Raw genomic sequence first — 22,174 nt, forward strand, 5'->3', positions numbered from 1 at the left:
GCCTGCTCTGTCCAAACTGGCACATTTTTCTTCATCCCTTGGGATTCTATAAAGTAGAAGATTGGGACAAGAGCTTCCCTCAGAAGGTCATGGTCAGTGAGCTTGTGCGTGCAAAGCTCTGAGCTCATTCAGTGCTGCAGTAAGAGGTCTGAGCCAGGAAGGCACCAACAGCCCACGTACGTCCATTTGTGCTTGCCCAATCTCAGACCACAAGAGGTGCAGAGATGGGTCTGAGCTGGAGTTTCTTCTGCTCCCTTGCTGGGGTGCTTAAATGGACACACAGTTGCTTATTCAAGGCCAGGGTGGCAGGGAGGAGAAGTACACAGAACCAGGACCCCCAACTCAACCTCCACTTCTGTTCCTATTGTCAGCCTTGGGTCTCCAACTCCCTCTGTGCTGAGCTGCGTCTTGCTTCGTTATTATGCAGATATTTTAATTATGCAGATATGTTTTTAGACAGTTTTAAATATGTATATTATTTACTCATTAGACCATAACAGCTCTGGAAATTGGAAATCTGTATTTAGAATCTAGCACAATATGGATCTAGTGTGGGGGCCTCGGGGAAGGAGACAACGGAGAGGGCTGGGCTGGGCATGGCTACTTGGTGGGACTGCTGGGCACACCCTCATCAGGACAGGACCCGGTGACACCAGGTAAGCTCTGGACACTTTTGAGGGACCACTTTACTGGTCTCTCCTCTTGGGTAAAGGACAAAGGAACTACTTAGGGAACAGCAGGTAAGCCTATCCAGCCAGGCCCACCTGGCCTGATCAGCCCCTGACCTGAGGGGCTTATAGGCCAACCCTCCTGGGCTGTAGTATTAGGTAGACCTGAAGATGCATTATGCACCACTCCCTGATCAGCGGGCTGTGGCAGTGGCACTGATACTCTGCCTCAGTCCCCTCAGCTACAAAAGAATCTCGTCTTAGGCACCCCGCAATCTTCCATCTGGCATTTAAACTGCATTAGTCTGTGACACTTTGGCCTAGGTAGGTGCTGGGCATGTCTCATGCTGGCTAGGCTGTGACTGTAAACATTCTGACAGCCCTCCTGTGGTTTCTCAGAGCATCTATCTGGTGCTACCACTCTGCTCTGGACTTACTGGCCCTGGCCTCTACCTCAGAGCTCCTCTCTCCATCCCAGCTCCCACCTAGCTCATCCCAGCCTCTCCCTGGATCTCAGAGCCCAACATCTGGCTCATCACAAGTTCAGGGCCTTTCACTCTAAGCCTCTCATATCCTCTTGGAAGCAGCAGTAGCTAGAACTAATTAAAACCCAAAACTCTCTAAAACCTTTCCCTCTGGGCTACACAATTGAATAAGTCCTGTTTGATGGGCAGTTGCTTCCAGGGCCTTCTGCCACCAGCTCTGGGTTAAGGGGCTCCTGGGTGAGAGAGGATAGAAAAGGCAAGAAGTGGGGTGCTGTGGGAGAGTGCAGGGTTTTTAAGAGGGTGGCCTACCTGAGTGCTCTTGTCTCCTCACTACACCCAAGACCAGACCAGCCCAGGATGAAGAGACTCCTACCCTTCAGGTGTTGTCCATGGCCTGGGTCATTTATCTCACACCATTGTCTTTCCCAGTCCCCCTAAGCTAAAGGCGTTTAACTTACTGAAATTTGAAGGGACTGGTGGCCCACTGCTCACCAGGAGAGTATTGTCCCCAGCCCAGCGCACAGCCTGTCCCCTTCTTTCTTGCCTTTTCTTGTAAGAACGGCTCCCAGAGCTGAGGGAAATTGATTGTTAAGTGAAACTCTCTGATAATTGCCTCTAAAATGCCTGCTGTTATCATGATGGACTTGGCTGTGAACAGAGCCCTCCTCAGAATCCCACTATGGTTCCCTCCAGTGCTGACCATGATGGGGACACCACAGGCCAAGCAAGACACCATCAGCAACTTCCCAGCAGCAGCACGCCCCTAGGCACCCCATACCCTGCAGGGTGTGGTAAGGAAAAGAGGTCCCGAGAGACCAAACCACAGACCTGGAATCACAGCCCTGACTGGACGAGGCAAAGCTCACACCCAGACCTCTATACAGGTCCAGAGATCATCTGGCCTTGGTTCAACAAATGTTTACTATATGCCCACTATATGCTAGGATCCGAGTTATCCTAAATTTAATAACAACCAGGCACTGTCCCTCACTGAACTCAGAGATCAAGATGACAGGCACAAGGAAGGTTCCCTGGGTGTCATAAGGGAACATCTTCTGGTGCCCAGAAGGAGTAGGGATTTGTCACGTGGGAGGGGGTGAACCAGGCTACAGGAATCTAGTCAGAAGTGCATGGAGTGGGAACAGCAGGGCCCTGGTAGCAGGACTAAGGAACAATCAAGAGCATAGCCCAGAGTCTGAACAGGGAGTCACTTCCAGGGGACTATCACTCAGGGCCCAGGCTAAGAACAGAATGTATTTCCCATATACAGCAGACACCCTGGAGACAGGACCAAACTGAGACTCCAGCTTGACCCAGAGTAACCTGCCTGCCCCTGGTCCATCCCAAGGGCACTAGAGAGGTGGGAGGAAGGTAAGTCTTGGAGAAGGGGGAGGCCCTGCTTTGGCTACCCCAAAGCAGGCCTGACTGCTGTGGGCTTTGTAAAGACTGAGGACAAAGGCAGAAGGTGCTAAGCGTATAGCCCCCATATACACACAAGGATATGTATGCCCTGCCTGGTAGAGATAACAGGAAGCCCACAGGCTGGGCAAGGACTAAAGGAAACTTCCAGAGAAGGTAGCTAATCAGGCAGAGAAACTGGTAAGAGAGGAAACCCCTCAAGTGGACAAGAGCCTGCAAGAAAAACTCCACTGGACAGGATACCTACGAGAGCTGCTAGGTTGGAGAAATGGGGCTGTGAGAGCCTGCTCACCCTCCAGGTGGATCAGTTACTACCTACAGCTCACAGAAAGATCTGGAGGGCCAGAGAGGTAAAACCACTGCTTGAGGAAACCATATTGAATGCAGGCCAGGGCTTCAGGGGTGGTCCCTCTACCCCTCACCCCCTGGCTCTCAGGCCTGATAGGACCTTGAGCAGCAGGGGCCTGCCCACTTCACCCTGTCCCACTGCCTGGCCCTTCCTTCCCACACCACTAGACCTGCCTATTTAGCAGTTTCCACACGTCCAGCGCCCAGGGATGGACTGATTGATCTGTAACACTGAAAAAATAATAATGGCTTGATCGTTACTGAGGATTAAAAGTAATCCTTCTGCCGTGGCTACTGCAACTCTGTTATTCACGAGTCAGCAGGCTGACCCGAGCCTTTGAGCCCAGGAGACTCCATGAGCTTAAGGAGACCAAGGACTGAACCCTCCCTCCTGGGTGCTCCCTTACCTTGTCTGCTAGCTTATGAAGCCTGAGGATCCCCGTATTCTTGGGACCCATGAATCCCAGGGTCAAAGCTGTGTGCTGAGAGTGTGAAAGGACAAGCACACGCGCACACGCGCGCGCGCGCACACACACACACACGCATGCACACGTGCACACACACACACACACACACACACGCATGCACACACACGCACGCACACACGCACGCACGCACATGCGCGCACATGCGCACCCATGCACGTACACACACACTCTAGCCAGAGGTAAAAGAAGAACATAAGTAGAAGCATAAGGGAGCAGACTCTTTAGAGCCATGGTTCAGTTGGGGTCTGCAGCCCCGTTCACTCTCCATCTTCTCTGTACTAAGAGACCCTAATCTGGTTCCCATGTTGCCTTAGACATGGCACCTATGAAAGGCAATGGCCTTTACAGAGCCCCCAAGTAGCTTCAAGTCCCACTCTGAGGTACGTCTGGGATCCCAGGGAAGATAAGAGAAGGGAGATGCAATGGTTACCAAGGCTCCTGCTTTGAGGTGTACCTTCAGGGGCTACCTCCCTGGACTTAGTGAATCTTTTAGCCCAAGTATAGAGCTTTACACCTGGTGTAATGTGATACCCACTTAAAATGTCACACATACCTTTACAGAAAGGTACTGCAGGATTATGAATTTGGAGATCGCATCCATCCTAGGGGTTCAAGCCAAAAGGAGGATCCAGGATTTGGGAAAAGAAAAAAAAAAAAGAGGCAGGAGTCTGGCAAAGCCTCAGATGTCTTATAAATGAAGATCTTGAGGGCTCGTGGTATTTACATGATCAGATCTACACCCTGAGATAAGGCTCCAGGTCTTGAGTGTGAAGTAGATTCAGAAAGACTCAATTTGTGGGGCAGGGCCAACAGATTAGGGCAGTGGATAGTAGTCATTTGAGTGATGACAATGTGGAAGGCCAGCAGTAGAAGTCTCAAGAGAAGGTTTATACCAGGACTGAAGAGATGGCTTAGTGGATAAATACTTGCCACACAATGTAAGGAACAGAGTTCAATTCCCAGTACCCACATAAAAGCTAGGTGGGTGTGGCAGCCTCCCAGTGCTCCCAGTGCTCAGGAGGTGAGGATGGGATCCCTGGACAAGCTGGCTAGCAAGGCCCATCGAATCAACCAGCCCTGTGATCAGCAAGAAACCCTGCCTTATTAAAGTTACATTCATGCACATATATTCCATGTACATACACCTCCGTGCAACAAAAAGAGAACCTGTTACCGGAGGACATCTGGCAACTCGGGTAGGTTGAAGGCCATCCCAGGGAAATGGGCCTCTCTCTGTTAGGCTTTAATAGACCCTCTTCTCTAGGGCCTACATACAGGCCTGAAGGACAGGGATGAGATGTCCTGAATACCCAAGACACTGGGGTCCTCTGATTCAACTCAGAAACCTAGAGTCAGGACATAGGATGAGTGGGGCCAAAATGAGGAACACCAGCTATAGGGAGTTCTAGGAAGAAGTGGTCTTTGGACCTCATGGGCTAAGCGAGGTGAATGTGATAGTTGGGGTGGGCTACAGATTAACCCAGGCTCACAGTGTACCCTAAGCAAGTTGATCACTATCCCAAGCCTAGGACATTCTTGTTAGAGAATTCGCAGTGTTAGCATACATAAGCAGTAAAGGGTCCACATGTATCACTGGCCAGAGGAAAGGCTTGGCATGCAGTGTCCACCCACAAACTGGACAAGCTGGATTCAAGTTCCTGATGGTGGTTATCACCGTGTCTTAGTTAGGGTTTTATTGCTGTAAACAGACACCATGACCAAGGCAACTTTTTTATTTTATTTTATTTTATTTTATTTTATTTTTTTTTGGTTTTTCGAGACAGGGTTTCTCTGTATAGCCCGGGCTGTCCTGGAACTCTGTAGACCAGGCTGGCCTCGAACTCAGAAATCCTCCTGCCTCTGCCTCCCAAGTGCTGGGATTAAAGGCGTGCACCACCACCGCCCGGCCCAAGGCAACTTTTATAAGGATAACATTTAATCTGGGCTGGCTTACAGGTTCAGGGGTCTAGTCCATTATCATCAAGGTGGGAACATGGCAGCATCCAGGCAGGCATGGTGCAGGAGGAGTTGAGAGTTCTACATCTTCATCTGAAGGCTGCTAGCAGAATACTGGCTTCCAGGTAGCTAGGATGAGGACCACGCCCACAGTGACACACCTACTGCAATAGGGCTACACCTTCAAGTAGTGCCATTCTCTGGGCTGAGCATATACAAACCACCTCACACTGCAGTTCTCAAGACATCACTGAATTCTGTTCTTCAAGAAGGTTTCATCCTTGGAACCTCAGCCCTTCTTGAAGCATAGAATCTATGGGAGTTTCAGGTTTAAGCCCAGAGGGTGTCCAAGGGCCTTCACCATAAGCCTTTGTGATGTTCCTAATACCAACAGTACTGAGCCTCAGCTACTCCTGCCCTGGTGTTGCTCCCTGGTTATATATATTACATTACCTCTCCCCACTGTAAGAAGCAGGCTGCTGGGTCTGTCACATGCCTACATCTCTGAAGAATCTGGCACTGAGCTTGCTTAGTGACAGGTGTGGTATGGACAAGCACAGAGCTATGCTTTCAGGGGTACTCTGCCCTCAGGACTGGAATTCATTGTCAAAGGCCACTGAAAGTACCATTAAAGGTTAGGAAAGGCTCCTGTGGGTGGAGGTCTGGGAGCGTTATGGAAAGCCTGGGAGAGGACAGTGAGACTGAATGAATGGAAGTGGACTGTAGACACGTCCTGCTGAGCGTGGTCAAGGCACAGTTGCATGATGAGACAATAACTTGTAGGCTTCACACTCCCTGGGAAGGATGCCAGTAGCTTACAGAGGGTAGAGGGTGGCCCTGGAGCTTGACCAAGAGGGATGTCTATGCCACCTTCTGGAAGGCCTGCAAGGTCAATGCTGGGGGTCCTGTGGAAAAGCCTCTTAGACTGTCAATCAGGCAGCCCTCCTGTCTCCTGTGGGGACCCAGGAGAGGTGTCCCTCCTACAAGCTGAGTACTATCTAGGATTTTTGAGGCTCTGATGACATGAGGAAGAGGGAGGTCCTGTGTCGGACTGGTCCTGGGGAAGATGGGGCATGGAGAAGGATTTGGGGTGGACATGGGGGCAAGCAGCCTGCCTCAGCCTCTGACTTCCATGTGCTTTGTCCCTTAGAGACTGGCTGATGCTGCAGAGAATTTCCAGAAAGCCCACCGGTGGCAGGACAACATCAAGGTAAGGGCCACAGCGTATGTTGGACCAGCAAGATGGCTCAGTGGATAAAGGGGCTTGCTTCTAGCCTAGTAACATCAAGATCCAGGACCTACTTGGTAGGAGGAGAGGACTGACTCCCACATGTGGCCCTCAGTTGTGGTAAATCTCCAACCCAAATAAAACTGCTCAAAGAAAACACAACTTAATAAGTATGAGTACAAACCGCACACCCAGATGGGCAGATTTACCATTGCACTACTCTATTCCCCAGTTATGAGATTCTTATAACTTTTGGTTTTTCCAGGCCATGTACTTCTCCTCCATAGTCCTTCCACCTTTTCCTCTTCCATAGTCTTCCTCTCTCTCTCCCCTCCCCCAAACCTTTTCCCTCCACCTTCCCTTCTCTGTCCAATCACTGGCTCTAGCCTTTATTTTACAAATTAAGGTGGGCAGAAAGTTCACAAGAAGTCACCTGTGTACTGATTCACTCCTCCTCTGCAGCCCCTCCCTGGAAAGTGGAATTAACATCAAAATACAAGACCTGGGCTATCCACAACCACCCTCTGACCTCCATACATGAACTATGGCATATGTACATATAGACACACACAGCAAACAAACAAGCAAATATAATTTAAAAAAAAAAAAAAAAAAGAACCACATTCCCACCCTCCAAGCACCCAAGGCATGACAGCTCAGCTAGGATGGCGTGCAGAGGAAGCAGTGTGTGCTGCACACTCTGGAGGCACTGATGGAGTACAGAATTTATTGTCCAGCCCTCAGTAAAAAAATCCTGCTCTCCCTCAGTGTTGGAGAATGCAATGCAGATATAAGCTCAGAGTAGTCTTGGGGTGGCTGATGAGTAAAGGCTTTGCTAAAATGACCATTTCCCAAGAAGATACCATGAGCCTTAGAGAGCCCCAGGGTCATAGGTGCCTCTTGACACCAGGACTCATCTGAGATATGAATGTCCTGCCTAAGAGAGGCGCTGAGACAGAGCATTGTCTGTGTCCTCCCTGACTGTGAACATCAGTCTGTCTTCCTAGGATGTCCTCTAGCTGGGCCCCAGGGACTGGCTTGCCAAAGTCACAAAGCCTTTCCTTTAGCAATGAAAATTCTGAAGGCTCAAATACCTTAGAGTCAAGTGCAGGGGACAGGGTATAGGGCCCAGAGGGCCGGGCAAAACAGAGCAGCCATACCAGCCAATTCCTGGCTGGAGCTGTACACTCCTGACCCCTCCTGCTGGGCTAGTGGTAGACTAACACAAGGCTGTTTCCAGACTCAGGGAAGCCCTGGAACCAGGGGCCATGGTGCCCTCAGTAACCAGACCAATGAACAGGCTCCATGGGTCTGGGCCGTGGTTCCCAATAGTCTCCTTGCTGGAGGAGAGGCAGAGGGAGGCACCAAGAGCTGCCCCAGGATCTAGGGACTAATATGTAGGATGGAGGTGAGATGTACCTTGCCTCCTTCTGGCTCTAAACCAAGCTAGTCTAGACCCATGTGCTCCAGAAAGCCGGTGGGGTAGTGACACCTACTTGCTGAGATCACCCATTGGCAATAAAGATTTACAGCTGCTATCAGTTCCCAAGTATTCATATCCATGGCCCAGCCCCTAAACCTGCTCCTCCTGCTCTGTCTCCCTAGACTGCCCTCCCCTCTCTTTGCCTTGCCTTCATTGTAGCTTCTTTCACTACAGGTTGGGTGCATGGCATTGGGAACAACAGCTAATTCGTTTCTCTTTCCTTCTCTATTTCACTGTTTCACAGAAACCAGCATCTTGAGCATGCTGGACAAACCCTTTATGAATGAGCTGTACCCCTAGCTCAAGATGATATTTTCAATGAACAAATAAAAGAGTTACTGACTCCCACCCCCTAAACCAGCTGGACTCCCCAGGACCAGGAGAAACCGTTTTCTTACCCAACTCCATCACAGTCCTGTCCCTCCTCAGCCATAATTGTGGAAGCCTGTAGTGACAGCTCTCAGGAAATGGAAGCAGGAGGATAACGAGCCAGCCTCAGCTACATAGCAAGTTCAAGGCCAGCCTGGGCTACATGAGACCCTTGTCTCAAAAATGGCAATGGGTGGGTAGAGAGATGCCTCCATGGGTAAAACCTCTGTGATACCAAGAGCCCACATTAAAGTAGGAAGGGAGAGCTGACTCCACACGGATGTCCTCTGGCCTCTAAACCTGCCTCAGAGCAGGAGTACTACACACACACAAACACAGAAACATACAAGTGCAAACACAAATAAATACACATAAACACACATGCACACGTGCGCATGCACTCTAATAGAGCTCTGGTTACTCTTCCAGAGGATCTAGGTTCAATTCTCAGAACACGGCAGCCAACAACTGTCTGTAACTCCAGTTCTAGAAGAGCCAGTGCCGTCTTCTGGCCTCTATGGGCCTCGGGCATGCATGTGGTATATAGGCATACATGCAAGCAAAACACTCATACATTTGAAATTAAAAATTAAAAAGAGACGGGGGTTAGAGAGATGGCTCAGAGGTTAAGAGCACTGGCTGCTCTTCCAGAGGTCCTGAGTTCAATTCTCAGCAACCACACAGTGGCTCACAGTGGAATCTGGTGCCCCCTTCAGCCTGCAGGCATACATGCAGACAGAATGCTTCCCCCACCCCACCCCACCCCCCCAGACAAGGTTTCTCTGTATAGCCCTGGCTGTCCTGGAACTCACTCTGTAGACTAGGCTGGCCTCGAACTCAGAAATCCACCTGCCTCTGCCTCCCAAGTGCTGGGATTAAAGGCGTGCACCACCACCGCCCAGCAGACAGAATGCTTATTTGCACATAGTAAATAAATAAATAAATCTTGAAAGAAAGAAGATGCCAGGTAGGGGTGGTGCACACCTTTAATCCCAGCACTGGGGAGGCAGAAGCAGGCAGATCTCTGAGTTCAAGTCCAGCCTGGTCTACAGAGTGAGTTCCAAGACATCCAGTGCTACACAGAGAAACCCTGTTTCAAAGAACAAAAACAAAAAAGAGAGGGAAAGGTAGATAGGCAGGTAGGTATATAGACAGACAGACAGATAGACAGGTAGACAGGTAGGTAGGTAGACAGACAAGTTGATAGGTAGATAGGGGTTCTTCCTTGATACTCAGACCATGCTGTCACACCCAGACTATCCCACTTCACAGCTCTGCATTCCTCATACACTCAGGCCACCCATCTGCCCACTCCTGCATCCTTCCGTGGCCTTGTCTCTCAGCTCCTCCTCTCATGCTCCACCACCCCGAGGCCTGTCCCAAGGCTCCTTCCTGTCCCTGGGCCTTGGTTTCTCCTGATCTCCGCCTGGAATCCCCTTCACCCCCCCTCGCATGCTCACCCCCAGCTATGATCTCTTCTTAGCCCGTCATTCGCTCTGTCCTCTCAGCTTCTCCCCAGTTTCCTCATTTTTTCCTCTGACCATCATCTTGTTTTCTCCCATGAGCAGGCCTGTTAAACCAGGCAGGAGTTGAGAAATAAACCCAGACCCCGCCCTCCATTTGGTTTTCCTTCTCTCCCAGTCCAAGCCCCAGAGAGGGATACAAAGAGGCCACCACAGCTGTTCCTCATCCAGGTTCTAAAATAAATAAAAAATAAATAAATAATACATTTTAAAAGTTAAAAAACAAAACAAACAAACAAAAAAACAAAAAAACCAACCAACCTGTGTTTCCCAGTGCTGTCATCCCAGGCCCCTGGTCCATGGATCTCAACAGTCCCACTTATTCTGGGCCGGAGGAAGCGGGGAGGAGCACTAGGGATGATTGAAAGAGTGCTAGAGCTTAGAGGGATGCAAGGGCACTGAGAGATACTGCTCAAGGACCCACTTCTATATCACTGGATCACAGTTTTGCGGGATACAAGCAGGGGCTCCCTTTTCCCCATTGGCTGGCTGATTTTGGTGCTACCTATCAGCTTAGCATGGCCTCCAGGTGGTGTTCACCAGGCTTGCATGGGTCCCAAGCCAGGGATTTATGGAACATCTCTTCCCGTGCCTGCCTTGCTTGTAACTGCCCTGGGCTGAAGCAGAAATGGGTTCTGGCTAACCACTGTCCTGCTTAACCTGAGCTGCTACAGATGTGGTTGTGACCATAGGCTGCACTGGCCACAGAGAGAACAGGGCTTCGTTTGCCCAGTGTCCTCTTTCCTGTGCTGATCAGTCCATCGGTGCGCATGCCTGGGATCCCCAGGTGTAGGGCCTGTGGTCACCTGTTTCTTCCAGACTGCAAGGTCACTGCTGCTCCCATGAAGATTCGCTGCTGCTGTGACTGCCAGGCTGAAAGGCATTACTGCTAATGGTGGCCCATTAGCCCACCTGCCAGCCAGCACTGCTAGGGAGAGCTGGCAGAGCTGACCAACAGAGCTGTTCATGACAGGCCATGCAGCAGCCGTGGCTGGGGAAAAGATGTGGTTTGTCCCTTGCAAGCATAAAACCCACCCTGAAATCCAGTGACCTTGAGAAGAACAACAAGGACTCACATTCGGCCTCCACACTCAGGAGAGACAGCCAACCCATGTTGCAATCTCAGCTCAAGCTCAGGTCCTTTCCCAGGCCCAGCCTTCTCCCAGGAACATTCTTGTCCCCTAATTCATAAGGCAAAGCCCAGGGTTCCCTTTTCGGGGGCCCCACCTGAGGGCTGTTTCCCCCACTGCTCACAGCGCCTTCTTGTGGACCTTTTTATCATAGACATACCTAGGCAAGTGTCCCGTTTGTCTGCCTCACTCATGATTCCTTCAGATTCGGGGCAGCCAAACCTGTGTCGGTACCATCTATCACCTGACCTTAGGCCCAGTCCAGTGTTCTGGTGGCAAAGTGACCAGGAATGGTCTTCTTACTTCTGAATGGAGGACATGTTATCCAGAAGTTGTGGGCACAGAGTTCTGGTCTCTGTGGAACTAGACAGGAATTCACTGCATAGTTAGTAAGGCGTGGATCACCCAGTGTGGACAATACAGAGCAGGGAACAGATAATTGGGGTATACTTGTATACACACACACACATACATACCTACGACACTAGGCAGGGACTTAGGGAATCCTTAAATCCTTAGGATCAGAGCTGAGATACCATCAAGGGGCCAATGAATGGCAGGTGGGGAATAAAACACTCTCTAATTCTAGGCCATGATCATACTCATTTGATCCTAGTGGGGGTCAAGGAACCAGTAGCCACAGCTTAGACTTGGGAATACTAGAGAGACCATGGCCCTGATTTACAGACAGTACCTCCCATGGCTCTACACAGACGGGCAGCAGGTGGTCTGGTACCCATAACACTTAGCAGTAGATGAAGATGGGCCACCTGCTGGACTATGCCCGGTGCCAACATCACACTGAGCCAACATTGTTTGCCACCTAACCCGCCACCAGGGAGGATCTGGGCCAGGACATGGGTTGGGAAAAGAGGGGGGAGAAGACAAACCCTCGGTCTCAACCTACAATAGGAGGCCTTGGAGTCTGGTGGAGGTAGTGGCCCTTCCTGTCTGATAGGGGAGGTAACCCTAGCTACAGAATTTAGAGGGAGACCTGTGAAGCCAGGACTGAGGCCTGAAGAGCCAGCTGGACAAGACAGGTGGCCCCCCTGGCCCGAGGGTCCAACCCAGCCATAGAGCTCACCACCTGTCTCTGTCAAGCCAGCAACAGACGGCTCTCAGGAAAAAAATTTGTTTTGGTCGAGCTGAGCTGGCAGTAAGTCCTGGAAGGAAGGCCACCCGACCTCACCGGGGTGGTTGGGTGGCTGCCTGGGCTCTGCACAGGGGGCTGGTGGGCAGGTGACAGTCATGTCTGGGCAGCCTTGGCAGCTGCCTTGCAAAACACCAAATCTAGATGGCAGGCCCCCATCCCACACATCCCAGACTCTTCCTCACCCTCCTGCCCCACAGCTTCAAACATGTTTCATGTCCTCTCAGGCTCTGCCATGCACTCTCATACATTTGAGCCCTACTCCTCACCAGCCACTTACGTTTGCAGGTTCCTGGTGGGGGTCATGTGTGGGAGTTAGGGAGGCAATTTATCCACCTTATGCCAAGCTTGAGGAAAAAAAAAAAAAAAAAAAAAAAACCCTAAAGGAGGGAACAGATAAAGTCTTCAGGACATGCTTTCAACACTGATATCACCTCTACCATATCATCCAAGGGTCCTTTCCATACTCAGACCTTTGTGTGGGCTGTGGGGTTGGCCTCCAGCTCTGATGTCCTCTGTCCTCTTTCTGATTCTAAATTTTATGGTGGGTAATGGACATCGGGATGCAAAGCTCATTGAGGCTGCGTGATCCTACCTTGCCTTATCAAGAACATGGGGGTGGATCCTGAAAAATCATCATGGGCCTACTGGGGCAACTCTATCTGGCTGGTGCCTTCGGTTTTATGGCTTCGTTTTTATTTTATCTTGAGACAGGGTCTCACTATGTAACTCTGGCTATCACAGAACTCATTATGTAGACCAGGATGGCCTCAAATTCACAGACAGCCACCTGCCTCTGCCTCCCAAGTGCAGGGCCACCACGCCTAGCTTCCTCAGCCTGTATTTACTCCCTGATAGGTGCTGATCAAAACTTGAATCACAGACCCTTCTTCAGGTAGCCCCTGTGCTCACTCACTATATAATCTACCTCCTTGTTTAATTCAGGACATGAGTCATGAAAGCCAACACTCTGGTGCTGCTCAGGTAAAAGCAGATGCAAGCCTTCCTTCCCCAAGACCTGCCCCCCCCCCCACACACACACACACTGTGATGGTTCAACCTGCCACTCTCAGCTCCACATCACATCACAAATAGAAATCACAGCTGTGTGTACTGTGTGTTTTCACATGTGACCTTGCCAAAGCAAGGGACAGAAAGACTGCAGATACCTGGGCCCCACCCATAGTCTACAGGAACCTGACAATCCTGGATGCTATTTCACTTTAGCTTTTATGCTGCCAACATTGTATCTTCCACTGAGACTGTGAAACAGCAGGAAAAAAAAAATAAACAGAATTGTTGGAACTGCTGAAAAGATGGGCCAAGTGAGCATCAAGGCACCCCAAGGATGACTAGGGTACAGATGGACCCCCTTTCACAGCCTGAGAATGGCCACCCCCCCACCCACACCCTTTCCTGTCTTTGCAGAAGCTTTGCCTCAAAAGTTGGCAAGTGAAGCCCCAGGTCGTAATCTGCAGTCCTCCCACTGCGCCCGCCTGTTTTCATTACGGCGGGAAAGAGCATCAGAGCCGTGTTTATAACCCCCCTTTTAGATAACAAATCACATTTTCTTTTCGCCTGCGAGTGTGTTGAATTGATATTTTTTTCCCCTCAGTTTAATGGGTTTGTGTGTTCAGGAATGATCTTCATCAACCGAAACTCCTTATTGTGTTTGATGTAATGTCAGCTTTCATTACGTGCTTCTGTGTGAGCCAGGCATAGGGAAAAGCTGAGCCCCCTGGAGCCTGGGCTCTGCCCCAGCCCCCTACCCAGGCCTGTCTTCCTAGATGGGTGGGTGGGTGGGTGGCAAGTCTGGATGAGGCTTGGAGATGAATTGGGAGGGCAGGTCAAATCCTGGGTACAAAGCCTTCTTCTTTGTCCCTGCCCTCCTGTCTCTGTACATTTGAGTCACCAGAAATGCCACACATAGTAGACACCTCTTGAGATATCAGCATTGTGCCAGGCATTCAGTCACTGATCCAGAATGGTTGGGTTAAGTCACTGTGTCCATCCAACAGCCTGTCTGTAACCCCAGAACCCCTGAAAAAGACAGCCAGAGACTGTCACCTTAAACATTCTCAAATACTGACCAACTAAAATCGTTGGTCACAGACCTAGCATCTGGCCAAACCCTCCCCTGGAGGCATAGGGAAGCCCAGAGAGAGTGTAGCGCAACCCTAATGTCACACAGTATGCTCTAGCTAAGCCTTGGTTGGGCAGGGTAACATATGTGACTTCCACCCCTCATGGAATGAATGTTAGCTCTATGTAGGCTGCTTTGCAGGCAGGTCCTAGGGAACAGATCAGGCCACAAAGAAAAGCCCCAGCTGTGTAAGGAAACCCTGAGGCAACACACTGAAGGATCTTGTAGTATAAAAACGGCTGAGGAGCACCTGGGGAGTGACTTGGACAGTGGCCCTGGCCCTAGAGCCCACCAGGGCAAAGTGGGACGGCCCCTTCTGGGCGGGTGACACTTGCTGACACTAGGCTCACCTTCTGGCGGCCTCTATCAGCCGCACTCGGTTCTGATTAAAGATCATTAAACATGAAATTAGCCCGTTTGTGTTACGGGTCCCCGGGGCGACGGGTGATTAGACGTGCAGATGGCCAAGAACCCAGGCGGCAGGCTGGCAGGCACCGGCCAGGACAGGCAGGCAGGCACATGTGAGTGAGGGCCACAGGCAGGCATACGGGCCCAGCTTTGTTTATTCCCGCTCCTGTTGTGTAAACCCCTTTGCATTTCACAACAAATCACAGATAATTAATAAGTACATGCTCGTAATGAGTAGGCTTTTTAATAGAAGAAATTGGAAGATGCAGTGTGAAGTCATTATTTCGCTGTCGCCCAGGCTCTGCCCTGATTTCCTATCTTCCTCACTCCCTGCTCCTGTCTCAGCCAGGCTGTCTCTGACCCTGCCCTCAACTGGCATGCAGGGCAAGGCCCTGGTACTCTGTGTCAGGGGAACCTGGAGCGCAACATCCTTCCAGAGAGTGGGAAGGACCTGAGGCTAGTAGGCCTTGGGGCGGTGGGGGAAGGGTACCAGCAGCACTGACTCACCCCACTTTCCCTGGGGGGTGGCTTTGGGTAGAGAATCAGTCTTAGAGGAATCCAAAGAGCTGTTCTAGGGCTTGGGGACCTCAGAGTCTAGGTTGTATCTTGGGAGCCCCTGAGCTACGAGCACTCAAGCTTTTCTCTCGTCACCAGGAGGAAGACATCACGTACTATGACGCCAAGGCTGACGCCGAACTGGTAAGTGTCCCCACCTTTGCTGTAGAGGACAGGGAGCAGCCATAGCCATGCCTGGCCTTCTGGGCCACAACAGTCTCAGCTGTATAGTGGGTGTTTACGGATCCATGCTTATCTTTCTGAACTCAGCCATTCTGCGTTGTACTTGGTCAGCCTCTCATTACCCACAACTCCCTAGAGGTCCTTGGCCCTCCAGGGCTGTGTCTTCATCACAATGTGGAGCAAGCCATATCTCCCTCTCTGGGCAGGGTGGTAAAGTGTTGGATATCAAGGCAGTTCAGTGCCAGTTTGAGGGGCTCTCTGAGCACCATGGGAGTAGAGGGGAATAGTCCCCAGGGCCTCCTGGGGGTGGATACATGGGAGTGAGACATGGTGACATCTAAGCCCCGCCCTGGGACAGTAGAGGCTCCCTTCCCTGTGATTTGGGGAACTTAGCATCAAGCTGTGTAGAGGACCTAAGGCCTGGCTTCACCATCATTGCTTGCCCCTGCCTCACTTGGTGACCTCGGACACAGAGGCAGCACAGTTCCAACATCTGTTTTCAGATGGGGCTCAGCTCAACCATGGTAATCTCCCAGAATTGTCAACACTGGACCTAAACCATTCTGTTTCCATACCCCATGACCCCAGGTCTGCTTGGGTTAGCTTGGAAGGTGGTGAGGTCCCTATCATGAGAAGGCTAAGCAAGAAGGACTATGGGGTGACAAAGAGCCACAGAGAACACCAACAGTGTCCTTGAGTTTAAGCACTTGGGGGTAGCTTATGTCCCGTGAACTTGCCAGTGTCTGACTCCAAAGCGCAGCGGCTGAACCTAACTGTAAACAGTGTTGGTGCAGTGTTACTGATCTGTGCTTGCGGATATAGAAAACCCAAGGTCCAGCATTTCCTTTTCTGGCCTGGAGGCCTGGAGGCTTTCCTGGCCTAAGCAGAGGTAGTCTGTGACACCAGGAGGTGGGAAGGCTGGAAAGAATACCTGTGCGGGAGGCCACTGTGCTAGGTTAGCCTAGGAAGCCTTAGGGAGGGCGGGGGCGGGGGGGCCCCGAGAAGGAGGGGGTGGGCTCAAGCAGGTGCATTTCCCCTTGGCTGAGCTCTGTGGCTCCCGGAGAAGTTGCTAAAATTAAAGCTGGAATCTGAAATTCAAATGAAGAGCGAACCTTTAATTAGACCCTGAATCTAATTCCTTACCCCCCTCGGCAGCGGGCTGTAATTTTAGCAATCAGTACATTAAATATAAACCAGGAGACTACAGTTGCCCACTGCACTGAACTCCTGGGTTCGACTAGCACTGAGAGCCCCCCTGGACAGCCTTGTACCCAAATCCTGACCAAGACACTGCTCCCTGCTTCCAGCAGCCCCCAACTCTATCCAGGACCCCAACCCTGGCTCCAACCGCTCTGCCTCCCAGCCCCTGCAGGGGTATTGGAACTATCCAGTAGGGAAGCATTGCTCTAGGCAGGCCTGGGCTAGGGTCAGTGAGGCCAGAAGCTCCAAGCCTGATATAAATAACATCGCGCGCACACACACCAAGTCCCCTGCTTGGTGTGTTATGTTGTTTTGTTTTGTTTGGTTTTAATCTTTGCCAGAGGTACAGTTAGAGATCTTTCTAGACCATTTACTTTTAAATTGCCAGCCAGAAGGTGGGGGTGGGGGAAGAGAAGGAGAAAGTTCTCGGGCTGAAGGCTTATCAGAATGGAATCCAAATGTCACATTAGTTGGGAAAGTTGGAAGATTAAATTTTTATTCAGTGCCCTTCATCTGCCGCTGACATTTGGGGGGGCTTTCTTCTCCCACGCCTCTCCCTCTTACGCCTCCCAGACCACTGGTTCCCTACTCCAGCCCATATGCTCAGCAGCTGCCTACTCTGGCTTTACCCAGCATCTAAGGGTATTCCAGGAGCCTCCCAAAGCCGGCAGGAGCTGGGTGTGCCCAGTGAAGGGCATGAAGGACAATAGACAGTTTGAATTCTGTTGCCCAAAACTATCCCTTGGAAGACCGATGGGGGATAGACTCGGGTCACTTTAGAGCTGTGTCCTAGGATGTGGCCTGGTGGAGATGGCCTGGACAGTGACCAAGAGGTTGAAATACACTAGGAGGGAGATGTCTGGGCATCATGGAGCAGCAGAGGAGCAATCCCAGAGACCCATTGGGAAGAGAATGAATGGAGCCTGAGTTGAGCTTAGTCAAAAGGGTTGTGGGTGGAGGTGGGAAAACAGGGTGTAAGAGTGTGTGGGGCATTCCACATGTCTCCCTTGCCTCCCTGTCTGGCTTTTTCTTCTTCCCCTGTACTTTCTCCAGCAGCTTCCTTCCTTGCTTGCACACCTGCACTGGAGCCTGTTCCCCCATGGGCTGCTGCATTGCCTCTGTAGCCACAGCTCCACTCCTGCCAGCCCGTGGTAGTAGGCGGCTGGGGGTGGGGTGGGGTTGCACAGCGCATGCCCAGCCTGCCTGGCCGAGAGATACCGTAATTGGCACCTGTCAGGCGGCTGCAGCTTGTTTTAGAAAATCAACGGGGGCTTTTACAGTCCTGCTGCTAGCAGGCATGGTGGACCCTCCTTCTGTAGGTCGCTTGGTCTCTGTGCTAGCCCCCATTCTTCTCTACCCTGCTATGGGAGATGGTTCCCCATATGGGGCTGGGACTGTCTGGTACCAAAGGAGCCTTAGGTATACAAGGGAAGAGTGGGACTCGGCGGGGAGGATGGGGGTGCAAAGCTGCCAAGGCTTTGCTGCAATTGCACAAGGCATGTCCTTGGAAGCAGAAGTCTGCAGCCCACTCCTACCTGGCTCTCCTGTTTGCCTCCTTCACTGACAGTTGCCTTTCAAGGATGTAGAGATGGGATCATTTTGGTTTTGGTTTTAGCTGGGGTTTGGCAAATGGATGGTGGATGCAGTGGACAAAGGCAGGCAAATTCACCCAGGAAAGCCTTCTTGGTGAGGGGTCCATATGCTGTACCCATGTTCTCCCGTGTCTCTCCATCTGTCTCTTGTCCCGGCAATAACCTCTGCCTTTAAGATGACCCTGTCTCCTGGACTCTGGCCCTCCCTGTCCTCACCTGCAAGCCTAACCAACTCACTCGCCATTTTCCAGCCCTGACTCGGGTGGGGGTGCTTTCTGCAGGATGACCCTGAGAGTGAAGATATGGAGAGGGGATCCAAGACCAGTGCCTTAAGGCTGGACTTCATCGAGGACCCAAACTTCAAGAACAAAGTCAACTATTCATACACGGCTGTGCAGATCCCCACAGACATCTACAAAGGCTGTAAGTGTAAGGGGGCGGGACGAGCCCTTCCCACCCACATCTGGGCAGGGCCCACTTCCCTGAGACGGAAAGCTAATGCCACCGACCTCTAGCCAGTCCCCTGCACCCAAGGTCATACACGTTCATTTCTCTGACCTACCCACATACAGGCTTCCACGCTCAGAAGAGCTTGAAACACAGCCTCTTTGCTGGTATGGTCCCAAGCCTGTGTGTACACATATCCCACACATATATGCATACATACATGCATACATACATGCCTTGCTTCTCACTGCTGGGCTGAATAACCCCAGAACAGCCTCTTGCCAACCCTGGCCTTCTCTGACTTTATTAGGAGGGGCTGGGAAACGCCAGCATAAGGTGGACACAGAGATTAAGGGTAGCAAGACAGCTGCCATAGACAACAGACACAGGCCTGACTAACCCACTCCTCTCAATGGCACAGAGCTGAAAGTGTGGGAAATGGTTTCTAACCTGAAATAGTCAAGAGTGTGGTGAAGTGGGACCAGGAAAATGTGGTTGAGATTCCAAGTCCCAGGGGCGGGGCAGCTTTGCACAGTGGGGAAACGAGTCATCATACCTTCAGTCTACTGCTGGGCCCCTCATCTGGTTTTTGGCTCTGGGCATCTTCACCATATACTGCTCCGATTCCTTAGGAAGTTCCTCCAGCAGCAGTAGATTGAAGGCCCTGGTTCTGACATAACCATGTGAGCACCTCCCTCACATAGGACAGCCTCAGAATCTGCTGGGTTTGGTGGAGCTGGGGCAGGTGTGACGAGATGCTGGGGAAACCGGGCAGAGGTGCAGAGCTACTGTATAGGCTCCAGGAAAAGGGGGAATCCTAGGGTCTTCCAGGAAGCCCCTGCCATCCTCAATGTCAGCCACCACCCCCCAACAGGCCTCCTGAAGACCACCTGCTTGAGCCAGTCGAGAGGCACTATCACAGTCAGGCACGCTAATTAAAACAGGAGCCACACCACCCTCCCCAGTCACCCCTCGCTACCCACACAAATTACATTTTATATGTTTTTTATTTACTGTGTCACTTTTAATTAAATCTGTAATCGCCTGCCTGAGGGGGCATGGTCCCCATTTCCCAACTCAGTGTGATCTGAGAGTGTGCGTGCATGGGTGTGGTGTGGGTGAGGGGTGTGTGCGTGTGGGGGGGTATTGCTTCAATGTGTCATGCAGGTATGTCCTTGTGGTCACAGATATCTGCAGGGACAATCCACCTGCAGCAAGAGTCACCCCTCTGCTGGCAGCCTGAGGGACTTCCAAGTTTCTCAGACAGGAAGACTGAGGTCCAGGGATAGGCAGGCATGCCATGCAGACTCAAGGACAAATGGTATTGTACGAAACATTTGGGGGCCACGCTTCATTTTTCCTTAAAAAGAAAAATAGAAAGTGTTCAACTCACTAGGCTTCTAAATCAGAAACAGGACCATAACACACTGTTCAATAGGCAGAGCCAATGGCAGAAATAGGTTTCGTGTTCATATTGTGGTCAGTTAAGGAGAACCACAGAGACAGAGAGAGATGAAAGCCAAGCATAAGGAGCAAGATAGCAGAGAGAGAGAGAGAGAGAGAGAGAGAGAGAGAGAGAGAGAGAGAGCAGAGCCCGCACACAAAGGAAAGGCAGGGGGTGGGCGAGGGTGGTCAGGCCCCCAGGGCACTGGCAGAGCCTGAGAGGCTATCAGGTCCAGCTCATCTGTTCTCAGGGAATCAAAGGCCTGAGAGAACCTTCTCTGGCTGTCACTTGAGATCTCTGATAGGAATCACAGAGGGTACAGTGGCCTGGTACAGTGTATAGATTAAAAACATAGGCCCGCACACATCAGGTAGACTTCAGGGCACCCTGAGTCATGGGACAAGAATGCCATCCAGGTTGGTCAACAGGGTAGAGATCAGCCTTGGTCTGTGTGTGTAGAGGGGTAGGCCTGGCAGAAAGGAGGGGTCACCCACGTACAACTACAGGGGTTAGGGAGGATGGGTAACTGCTGGTAGCATAGGAGAGCCCCTGTGCACCTCTTGCCCAGGGTAGCAATTGTGTTGCTAAGGTAGGTGGGTTTGGGAGTAGGGGGCTGGGGCTCCTACGTTTGGCTGGAAGCACAGAGATTAGAAGCAGGAATAGCTACCAAAGGTACAGGCTGAATGTACATGCACATGTGTGTGCAAGAACATGTGTCTGTGTCAGACTAGGATCCTGGCCCCACCCCTTCCCCTCTACAGCCCCCACTTCTGCCCCTGCCTGATCCTGGCCCCAGTTGATTAATCATGAAGCTGAGTGGCTTCCAGCTTATCAGGTACCTTAATAGCTGAATAATTCCAGCCCCATCAGCGGGCCCTTAATTGCTTTCTTGTGGCTGCGGCCTGGAGTGCATGCTGAGTGGGTGAGCTCCCTGGGGACCAGCTGCAGGCTCCAGGCAGCATGCCAGATGGGGGCCCAGCTCACAGTTCCCTGCCACCCAGGCAGGCCTTCTCCACAGGCCACAAACCACATCAGCCCTGCTTGCTCACTGAGGCCTGGTCAGAGGGGTAGGCTGAGACATTCCTTTGATGATTTAGAGGAGGGAGAGCAAGAAAATCTTCCTGGGAGAGCTGGTATGGCCCCACGTGAAAGACTGGAAAATCAAAGAAAGCCTGGGCAGGCAGAGAGCAGGGGAGGCCATTGAGATATGAGGCTTGGGCATCAAGGTCATGGAGATGGGTTTAGCGGGGGCTACCCCGACCTCCCCACCCCAGCTTTCTGCCCTGCCCCCCAGCTACCGTCATCCTCAATGAGCTTAACTGGACAGAGGCCCTGGAGAATGTCTTCATTGAGAACCGAAGGCAAGACCCTACATTGTTGTGGCAAGTCTTCGGCAGTGCCACGGGAGTCACCCGCTATTACCCAGGTAGGCACCACTGTCTCCCTGGCCCATCCAGCACCCTTGCTCCATCCTGAGATGCATGAGGCACAGTGAAGCAAGCCAATCCCCGTAACTCCCGTCTGCTCCGGTCAGACCCTTCCTCCAGGCCTTTCACCCTCTTTCCATAGCCACACCATGGAGAGCCCCCAAGAAGATTGACCTATACGATGTCAGAAGACGACCCTGGTGAGTGAGCGAGGAAGGGTCGAGGAGAGATACCCCCTCAGCTCCCCGTCTCTTGTGCCTGCTCCCCTCCCTCCCAATATCCAGACCTCCGAGCAGGGCGCAGCCAGCTCTATCCAATTTTCATTTCACACATCGCTGCCACTGGAAAATGGATCCCATCACCCAGGCAAGCCGCCCAGCTGCCTCTGCCCCCACGCATACCGTCCACTACCCAGTCCCCCCACACCCACTCAGAACTGAGAGATCAGACCTGTGAGGGTGCTTCCAAGGGTAGCTAGAGCCCCTGTCAGGTCGGCCGGCTCCACCTACTCATTTGATCCCGAGACAC

General features: G+C 51.6%; 1 protein-coding gene across 8 annotated transcripts in view; it reads left to right on the forward strand.

Moving 5' to 3' along the window:
* Cacna2d2 (calcium voltage-gated channel auxiliary subunit alpha2delta 2) overlaps positions 1-22,174 on the forward strand; it is a 132,054-nt gene that overhangs the window by 92,684 nt on the left and 17,196 nt on the right. For all 8 annotated transcript variants that reach the window (XM_076918112.1, XM_076918113.1, XM_076918114.1 and 5 more), the window contains exons 4-8: positions 6,515-6,574; positions 15,453-15,497; positions 18,610-18,751; positions 21,514-21,645; positions 21,789-21,846. In XM_076918112.1, the coding sequence (XP_076774227.1) occupies positions 6,515-6,574; positions 15,453-15,497; positions 18,610-18,751; positions 21,514-21,645; positions 21,789-21,846 (437 nt within the window). The remainder of the gene's footprint in view (positions 1-6,514; positions 6,575-15,452; positions 15,498-18,609; positions 18,752-21,513; positions 21,646-21,788; positions 21,847-22,174) is intronic.

Source organism: Arvicanthis niloticus, chromosome 21 (genome assembly GCF_011762505.2).
Source record: "Arvicanthis niloticus isolate mArvNil1 chromosome 21, mArvNil1.pat.X, whole genome shotgun sequence".
In the NCBI taxonomy this organism is placed as follows: Eukaryota; Metazoa; Chordata; class Mammalia; order Rodentia; family Muridae; genus Arvicanthis; species Arvicanthis niloticus.